The sequence below is a fragment of the Olea europaea genome, chromosome 1 (assembly GCF_002742605.1).
Source record: "Olea europaea var. sylvestris chromosome 1, O_europaea_v1, whole genome shotgun sequence".
In the NCBI taxonomy this organism is placed as follows: domain Eukaryota; kingdom Viridiplantae; phylum Streptophyta; class Magnoliopsida; order Lamiales; family Oleaceae; genus Olea; species Olea europaea.
In genome coordinates this window covers 28,530,738-28,540,886 of record NC_036237.1, presented here as the reverse complement: position 1 = coordinate 28,540,886, position 10,149 = coordinate 28,530,738, and the positions used below count along the sequence as shown (strand labels likewise).

Genomic DNA, 10,149 nt, shown 5'->3' with positions numbered 1-10,149 from the left:
GGGGGGGGGGGGGGGGGGGGGGTTCGGGAATTCTAATAACAACACAAGGTAATAAAAAAAATAGCTTATATGACACTGGCTTTCTTCTCATAATCTTGAAAGATAATCAAAATGGACGCACGTGTATAAAGTAAAGGTAAGAATATCATACCCCCAGCAGCAACAAGTTTCTCCACACGAGCTACGATGTGCTTCCCATAAGTGTATTTCTTCAACGCATTCAAATGAACTTTTATTCTAGACAGTATGAGTTCACGCTCTTGATCACTACAAGTTTCAAGTACTTTCTGTACAACGTAATTCGCAAATTGATCTTTCATCATAGCCTGATGCATATAATTTTTGAAAATGTAAGTGGGATTGCACAGATAAAAATTATAGGTCTTCAATAAATTTAATAATTTGATAAACCCTATGGCGGCGAAAAGATGAAAAATACATAGTGACCCTCAGATCATCCCATAATTCTATGATTGAATATATTTTTGTTGTCCTTCTAATTCCAAGCAATAATGCTTGAGTGCTCTTACTTCACAGGTGGCGTTGTGATACTTTCCTCATCACTAGTATAGAAAACCATAAATCAATGGGACCAATGTTTAAGAAAGGAATAATGCTATTTATCATTATGAAAATAAATCATCGGTGATGTGGAGGCGTACGGGGAATAATGAGATTGAGTAGTTCAATTTTTATAAGAGAGAAAGGAAACGTTGTCTCAAGAGAGAGAAATGTGAGGGATAATTGGTTGTCACATCACCGACGATTTATCATCATAATGATAAATAACATTACTCTTAAGAAAGGCTTAATTGTAAACTGAGGTGTAAGCCTCAATGAGAACCAATTAAACAATTCCAGGTACAAAATTATATATCATTAAAAAAGTTAACAAAATTAGGAATCAAACTTGTAAACAAAAAAATAGGTCAATATAATATCAATTAATGAATCATAAATTAAGTAATCACGTAACAACATAATAAAATTGATAAACCATGAATAAAACTACAAAAAGCCTAAATTATTCCAGATAACCATCAATATACTTGATTCCCTTATTTTCTTCCATGGGTCTCATCATGAGTCGTCTGCCACTGAAATTTTGCGACTTCACTTAGGATAAAAGATTTATCACATTTCAGTTTCAGGAGGCTGGGGCATGTTCTTTTCACTTGCTCTCCTCGTCCCTCTTCTCCAACTTTCTTACTAATTTTTATGGTTAAGTCGTCTTTAATATAGCTCAAGAAACCCTTAAAAGCATTCTAATCTACCAAAATAATAATAAATACCAGCACATAAAACTAGGCCAAGGCAAATGAACGCATTCCTCAACCACCTTAAGGGACTGTTTGGGCCCGATTTTTTCACCTAAAAATTGATTTTTTGACCGTTATTTCACTATTCCAGTCGTCATATTTGATTTCTTCTCTCACAGGTAGACCCCACTTTTCTCCTAACGGTCAAAAAATCAATTCTCAAAATCACTCCCAAACAGGCTCTAAGTCTTATGCTGTAAGGTGTGTGGCTTAAAAAGTTGATACGTAACTTTTGACAAATGGCAATCAAGACAAGCTTCAAGGCACTAGATGAAGGCTTCAAAATTGAGAAAAAAAAAAGATGAAATGATGGAAGTTGAAAGCCGAGTCCCACAATATTTAGAAAATGATTGGGACAACACTAATCGAAACTGCGGGGAAAAAAATCAACGGAAGTTGAAAGATGTGCCAACCTATTATTACACACCTAGCTAACTCAGAAGCAAATGCGGAAATTCAAAGCCACAACATACCAGGATGTCCTGAAATAAAGAGATCACTATATGCAGTAGCAGTTTAGTATTACCAATATAGAATGTCAGAGAGCTTCCAACCAGAAAAAAAAGTAGGCCATTAAGAGTCTTATTTATTGCTGTAACTCATTCGCCAAGATCAGGGGTTAAGTTTCTACCTTCATGAGGAACTATATTTTTATATGAAACAATTTTAATTAAAATAGCCAAATATCAAACCTGAAGAGGCTCATTTTCATCAGTTGATCCAAGCATCTCATTCACCAGGAGCTGGCGCTCATGGGGATCACCAAAAGTTAAACACTTCTCGACAACATTTGAAGCAAACTTTTGCTGGCTCATTTGAACTATCTTCCCAGCCAATTCCTGGATTATAGTAGTTCTCTCGTGTGGCTTTCCATGCTCCAGCACATGCTATATAACAAGAAAAAAAACAATACTTATTGAAAGTTTTACCTGGACTGAATGAGATCCTATCTTATTTCATATTAACCTCTAATGTCAAACCATGATAGATCAATTAGGGTATGTTCGGTTTGTTGTTTTAAAGCTATATTCAGTGTTGCAAAACACCCAAAACTTGTTTAGTCTGGTATTTTTGAAAATTCGTTTTCGAAAACAATGTTAAACTTATAACTTCTTTAGTGAAAATGCTGAAAACACTCAAAACATAAGAAAGAAGCATTTAAATAAATTCAAATTATATGTGTATATATATATATATATATATATATATTTCAAACTCTTAATGATTCTATCCACAAAAATTCTAAAAAAATATATTTAAATGAACAGAAAAAAATTCTCAGTCCATGTCATTACTTTTTACTTTTTATTTCCTATATCATGCCTCAATTTACTATTTGCCTTTATTTTACTTTTGTAGCATGAAAAGAATATTGTAAGACTCACCAACTTTAAAATGTATATATTGCTTGATAACTTATTAACATTAAATTGTTATATTTTAGAGAATAATCAAATTTTATGGAACAAAATGTCATAAAATAATTTCCCAAAATTCAAAAGCAAACATGCTCTCTAATTTTCTGTTTTGAGAAATAGTTTTTCAAAATGACACACCAAATACGTTTTTAGCAATCTTAAAACAGACCATCAAAAGAAAAAAACTGAAAATGAGCTCAAAACTGTAAATTGAAACACAAAGCAAACGAGCCCTTAGCTGGTTGAAGATTCAACAATTTAATTCACAAAAAAGAAGGCGCATATATTCAGTTCAGCACAGAAGACATTTAACACATTAGTAAAACTAAGGTTAACAATAATACCATCAGAAACTAGGCAATTGCATTGCCAGAAGTGCTGCCGACACCATTTCTTGGAATTAACTCCATAAACAATCTTGGAGTAAATGTTACTTGAAGCAATGCAACAGTATTGATTATTTACTTATTCTTCATTTGAATCATAACCTATGTATATTCTTCTGTTTAACCAACCTTCATTTTTTACAGGGGGAGGGTACGAGGGTGGGGACGAGTGCCACAATTTTGTGATGACCTTTTAGCAGATAACGGCAAGACGAAGACTAAGAAAATGTTGAGCATGCCAGTTCTGATAAATATTATAAGAGAAGAAAAATGATTATAAACAACTTAAGGATAACTGCTTTCTTCACGGAACAAGCACGAGAGTTCGTGCAATAAACCAAAAAAATAAGAATAAAGCACTGAAATGGACGTGAGCAAACTCTATGTTGCAAATGGAACGAGCATGAAAAATCTATACAACTTTAAACTTTACAGAACTTCTGATACAGCATATTCAACTTCAAATATTTTACAAAACTCCACAATAGCATGCACAAATCCAAGATGCTAAGAAATATGTGAGAGGACTGAAGATAAACTAAATAACTTCAAAATACTTCGCAAACCTGAATGACATAATTGCCATACTGATCCTGTGCCAACATGCTTACGGACCCTAGAATCTCTTCCATCACTTTACACTGGGTTCTGGCATCCTGACAGTGCTCCAATACTCTCTGTGGGACGTAAAACATTATTATCAAATAAAAAAGATCAAAGTCAAAAATGTAAAAAAGCAAGAATTTGTTAGGAGGTCATGTAACCTGTATCACACGACACCCATATGGATGAGTAGATAGAGTCACAACTTGGTCAATAAATGTCAAGACAATAAACTGGATATGCTCCTCTGGAATACATTCGATGCATTTCTGGATGACATGGTTACCATTTTGATCACGCACACAACGCATGACATGTCCATCCAGCTCTTCCACCATTTTGATCTTCTGATCCACATCAACAACTTCAACAGCCTAAGTTTTCAAAGAGTTTATTAATTAGATATTTAAAAGATCACAACTTCAGTTAATTATCGTAGTTTATTAAAATATAGTATAAGATTAAAATAGCAAAAGGATCTACAAGAATATGAATTAGCTCCCTCGGAGAAATAACATGATCTAGTACAGCAAAAAAGAAGATGTGTATGATACAGATCTGATGTTACCTTCTGTATCACCCTACAACCATACATTTGAAGGCTATGTGTAAGTACATGCCCAAAAAGCTTGCTACATAATTCTCTCCTCTGGGCGGCCATTCCATGTTCAAAAAACTGGAAAGAAATAAAATTAGTACCATTAAAAAAATAAAAATAAAATAAAAGAATGGAGTCTGAAAGCTAAGGGCTTATTCGTGCGTATAAATGTAGAAGATTGTGAATAACAACCAATAAAGGGAAGAAATGTTGGTACCTTCTGGATTACATAATTACCAAACACATCAGTCATCAGAGTAAGAGCCTGAGGAAAAATTTCCCGGAAAACCATGTCCTTCTCCTCTGCTGTGGCCGTTTCAAGTTTTTGCTGTATGAACCGGCTTCCATACTGATCAGCACTGATAACAGATGTAAAGGTCACAAAATATAAGGTTTCAGTAATCGTAAGTGAAAAAACCATTCTTGAGAATTATGTACCTAAATTCGACAACATGACCGCAAATCTCAGAAAGTTCAAAACATTTGGCTTTGTTGCTCTTAAACTCCTCCAGCAAAGAGGAAGCAAATCTATTCTCCAAGTTGTCGAAGTGCCAGGATGCCATCATACCCCCAGCTACATTGCTCACCCCACCAGGGAATCTCATGTTGAAATCTCCATGCCGCATAGGACTAACAGGTCCTACAGGAGAATTTGGAATAACAGGGGGACTTCCAGGATACGACAACCCAATGCCAAACGCAGGATTGCCATAGTAACCACGAGGACTAGAACCAATGGTCTTTCCAACCACTGGAACACCACATTGTGATTTCTGTGGTGATAATGTGGTGCCAAGACAAGCTTTCTGAAGCAAGTCCATGTATGAATTACCCATATAGCTTCTATCTGCAGAAGGATTGCTAAGAGCTGCAGCATACTCAGCTGTCCTCAAGTATTGAGGATACAATGTATCAATAAAAGGTGCCTGAAGCATACTACCAGCCATCTGATTTCCCATTCGGATGATGTTCTCTTCAGAGGCAGCAATGCCTAGATTTGATCCCCCCAGCATCCTTGAGTCCATCCCAGGTGCAGCCATAACAGATGCAGCAGCAGCATTCTCAAATAGAGGAGGCAGATTAGAGTTGCCAAGTTGGCTTGCTACTGGACTCATGGGATAGCCACTTAAACCATAACTTGAATACGAGAAATTTGGACTATCCAAATGCTGATATTGAGAGGTTAGGCTGCCCCCGCCATTAACAGCTGAAGAAGAAGACCCTTTCAGGTACAAATTATTAGAAGAAACACCAGCTCTGTATAGCTCAGCTCGGAGGGAGGAGTTGCTGATATCCAACTCACCATCATCGCTCAAACCAGGTTCAGAAGGCATCATTTTCGTTGAATGAGGTACAGAAGCCACATTGAACTGCCCAGTTTTGGATTTCTTCGTAAATGAAAGCTGCTTCGTGTTATTCTGCCCACCCTGAAGACCAAAGGGGTAATTTTTGTGGTCATCAAAATCTTGTTCGATCTGAGGAGACAAATGATTGTCCTCATCTAGCACACCAGTTGAAAGATTCATGTCTGAAAAAGCAGCTACCAGGTCTACAGACCCATTTGTTTGGGAAGACATGACATTAAACGAATTGGGACCATTAATGCTTCTCTTCTCTAAATTGCCTACCCTACCTCCTCCAATAGGGGTAAGGCAAGGGCTAGGAGCCCTTGCAATGTGCTGTGGATCAGGAGTGGAGCTTCTAGACAAGGGATCACCCAAAGCAGCAGCATAAGAATATGAAGTAGGTTGTCCAACATGTTGAACAGCAGACGAGCTCTGAATATTCGAAGTACAGTGCAATGGGTCTGAATCAGTCAAATCTCGATGGATGTGAGCCAGCTCAGATTCTGCTGAAGCTATGGTATCAGCATTCTCATCAAATGAATTACGGCTTGCGGGGCGTGAAGGGTGTCTAGATACAGGAGTTGCACCGTTCAAGTCATCCTGCACAGATATCAAGAACTGAGATACACGAAGAATGCAATGGAAGAAAGGATGCATTCATCTTTGCAAAGGGGAAAGAGGGAGGTTAAAACAAAATACCAAAATTGAGACTTTCCAAGATTATGACATGATCGGAAGGAAAAGCAAAACATTGTACATAAAATTACATTAAATCTAAGAAATAAGGTAATGGGTACTATTTTATCTCTTTTATACTTACTAGGAGTCTACTAATTTAGATCACCAAAAAAAAAAAACAAAAAAAAAGGAAAGAAAAAAACTAGAAGTCTACTGTAGAGATAATTTAGATCACAAAAAAATATGATTATTAAAAATAAAAAGCATATAAAAGACCCCCTGAATTTCTTTCCAGATATATAAGAGGCCAGAAGAAATAACTGCTGAATCATTGACTGATTTCCAAAAAAGATCCTACAATGTATTGCATGCAAGTCTTAGGTAGATTACATCAAACTGTCTCAACAACTTAAACAAAGGAAGATCATAGTTTCAACGTTTAAGCTTAGATTTGCGTTGATGGGGTTGGAAATAAATCACAAAGAAGTACCCAAGGGTAATAATACGACACATATTATCAAGAAACAGCACCACAATATTCTTTAGTGTATTTACTAATGCATAAAAATGGATAACTTTTCATTGAAATAATTAACAAGTAAACTTAAAAACAGAAAACCCATTATGTATGTATCTCTTTGATATAGGAAGAAGGCAAACTAAGAACTATAATTCACAAATGGTAAGAAGGACAGCTTTTTAACTACAGATACTCGCTTCAGCCAATTAACTGAACTCCTAGATAGATATTACAATGAACTCGTGGTCACACAAGTTGAAATTTTGAAAAGAACCATAAGTAATTTATCGCTCTCATAGAAGCATGATAGCAGAAAGTGCAAAAGGGTGGAGGACACAACTAGAAGCCAGGCATTTTAAGTAATTGACGTGCAATGAGCTATCAAAAAGACTAATGGTTAAATTTAAAAGTTTCACCTTTCAGTGTGAAATGAAGGTTGAAATAATTCCCAGTATGATAGATCCCCAATAGACACGATTTTTTGATAATTTCATGTTCAACCAATATTCATCTTGTCAACAAGCATTACCGAACTTAAGATTAATGTAAATGTTCCTGTCACTTAGAAATTGAAAGTGGGAGAAAATAAGATGAGCGTATTGAAATCTAACAAATTTCTTTAGAGAAAAAACATTAACATACCAAGACTGTTTTCAACAGAAGAAACAGATAAACTACGAACCAGAACCCAACTGGGAGGATACAAATGATCAGATTCACAAAGAAAAATAGAGTTTCTCAGAAACTGACAGAGGAAATGAGTTCAAAGTGTCTTCCAGTCAGATATGACTGGGTATGTCAATAGAATAATCATGCTTAAGCACATAGATAAGATATAAGTTAATAGCAAAGTAAAACATTGCAAGATCCAGAGCTTTACGTAGCAACAAAGAACAGACACCTTTACTACCCTACAACTGTGACTTGCGTGGCAAACAGTGCGGCATACCTAAGAACCCACTCGGCAGGGGAATCATCTAAATTTAACAGCACATATACTACAATGAAAATCTATATCAAAATTATAAAGTAAAGCATAAATTCATAACCAAAGGAAATATTTGAGAAATTGGGTCAATGCATGAAACACAATCCATGAAGTTCACTCGCAACAAATTATCTAATCCATGGGCAAAAACTAGAAACTGATAGACGAGTAATATTGCCATGCTTAACCATAAGTGCATGAACAGAAAAAGGTAACATCAAATTTGACAATAATCTTCGAGTACATGCATGAAACAGATAATTTCTCAATAGGTGCATGGACTTCAATATTCATATAAAAAAATGGCAAACAATGCCAAAGATCAACACATGACCCTGTAAAAGAATTAGATAATCAGGAACTGTAATATAGAAAAGGTAAATAATTTCGAGAATCAACAAATGTTTCAGCCTCAGAAGAGATAGAAAAACTCCAAGTAAATGGTTTAACAAAACCTATATGATAGACAGAAACTTATGCAAGTATTCACCAGAAATATTTCAGCCAGGCTCTTCTGTTTGCGACCTAGTCCTAATCCAGGCAAACCAATCAGCCCATCACCACCCCATTCCACAGTACCCTTAGCTTTATCCATCTCATTCTCACTCTCTGACTTCTTAGAATTGAACCCCGGTGGCATTGTAAACTGCATTCTGCCGCCACTACTGCTGTTACTATCACTCCTATTAACCTTCCTTCTATCCCCAATTGCAGAACCCCCTCCTTGTAACCTCTGAGCAGACCGCCAATCCTCCTTTGATAATAGAGGTGGCGGCAGCCTTGGGTTCATATTGGTATTTGAGTAATAGTAAGATGAATATGCCGGATCGGACCTCAGTTCCTCTTCTGTCATGAACCCATTACCGCTCTTATTCCTAGCAAATTCAGGGAAGGCAATTCCACCACTGCTGCCAACGCGAACATCATCGTGTTTATACAACCCACCGATTGCCTTCAAGGAACCCTCGACAGTAGGGGGAGCTGATCCACTTCTATACATATTCAGCTCCTTTTCACGTTCATCGGAAACTTGGTGCCGCTGCTTATGAAGCAAGAAGCCAGTCTCCTTCTCCAGCTCATCTCCAAAGGAATTTTCATTGTTTAACATTAGCCTCCTATCAAATTCAGATAACATATCTTCCACAATAGCGAAATCCTCCTTCCACGAAGAAAATTTTAAACTAATCCCAGCGAAACTCAAAAACCCTAAAAGCGTTAGAAAATTCTCAAAAATACCTTTAATCTAAATGCTAAAAACCCACCAAATCCAAATGTACAGCCTGAAAATCGAAGCTATGAGCACATAAAAACCCATTCTTTGACAATCAAGCTTTAAGAAATTCCATTTTGTTATGATAACTAGCGAAATCCTCCTTCCACGAAGAAAATTTTAAACTAATCCCAGCGAAACTCAAAAACCCTAAAAGCGTTAGAAAATTCTCAAAAATACCTTTAATCTAAATGCTAAAAACCCACCAAATCCAAATGTACAGCCTGAAAATCGAAGCTATGAGCACATAAAAACCCATTCTTTGACAATCAAGCTTTAAGAAATTCCATTTTGTTATGATAAAACCAACAAAACGCCATGATTAAACCGTAAAATTTTACTTCCTTTCAGTATAAATTAGACGGACTATAGACAACGAAAATTTATTTCTTGGCGAAAGGGCCTTCTTCATTCACATTGAATTTCAAGAAAATAGCAAAGGGGTGTGTTCTGATTAAAAAAGATAAGAAGTAGAACCGAGTAGTTGCGTGGGGTTTGAGGTTTTATAAAGGGGAGTAACGAGAGAGGAGCTTATGAGTGTGATATATACGAGATCAACCCGGCGGCGAGTTGCTTTTTTCAAAAGAACCCTAAGGGTTTGTTGTTCAACTAATAATCATGCAAGAGATGGAGAAAGATAGGTTTTTCTTGTTTATAGATGCAGTTACCGGGTTTTAAATTACTACTAATGAAAACTTTTCCAAAAATAAAATTTTTTACTTGCTTTTTATTTCACTTGTTTTTGGAGAATGTTTGATTTTACCTTTTGTAATCTCATTATCACACTTGATGCGGTCCAGAAAAGTTAAAAATTAAGTTTATTTTGACTTTCTTAAAAGTTAAAAATTAAGAGCCCGTTTGAGCCACATTATTTGTAGAATGAGAATGAAAAATATAGTCGTTATGAGCCCCACACAAGAGATAGAAATTCAAAAATGATAGCTTGATGTGATGGATAACGATCATATTTTTCATTTTAATGAGATAAAAATGGGGCTCAAACAGGGTCTAAGTCTATTTTGA

General features: G+C 36.0%; 1 protein-coding gene across 1 annotated transcript in view; it reads right to left on the bottom strand.

Moving 5' to 3' along the window:
* Nucleotides 1–9,763, bottom strand: part of LOC111399931 (pumilio homolog 2-like) — an 18,521-nt gene extending 8,758 nt beyond the window's left edge. The window contains exons 1-9 of the mRNA XM_023027417.1: nt 9,224–9,763; nt 8,347–9,009; nt 4,763–6,270; nt 4,542–4,683; nt 4,295–4,402; nt 3,888–4,100; nt 3,690–3,800; nt 2,012–2,206; nt 152–326 (exon numbers count right to left, since the gene is read on the bottom strand). Of these exons, the coding sequence (XP_022883185.1) occupies nt 152–326; nt 2,012–2,206; nt 3,690–3,800; nt 3,888–4,100; nt 4,295–4,402; nt 4,542–4,683; nt 4,763–6,270; nt 8,347–8,991 (3,097 nt within the window). The 5' untranslated portion in view covers nt 8,992–9,009; nt 9,224–9,763. The remainder of the gene's footprint in view (nt 1–151; nt 327–2,011; nt 2,207–3,689; nt 3,801–3,887; nt 4,101–4,294; nt 4,403–4,541; nt 4,684–4,762; nt 6,271–8,346; nt 9,010–9,223) is intronic.
* Between the last annotated feature and the right edge of the window lie 386 nt (nt 9,764–10,149).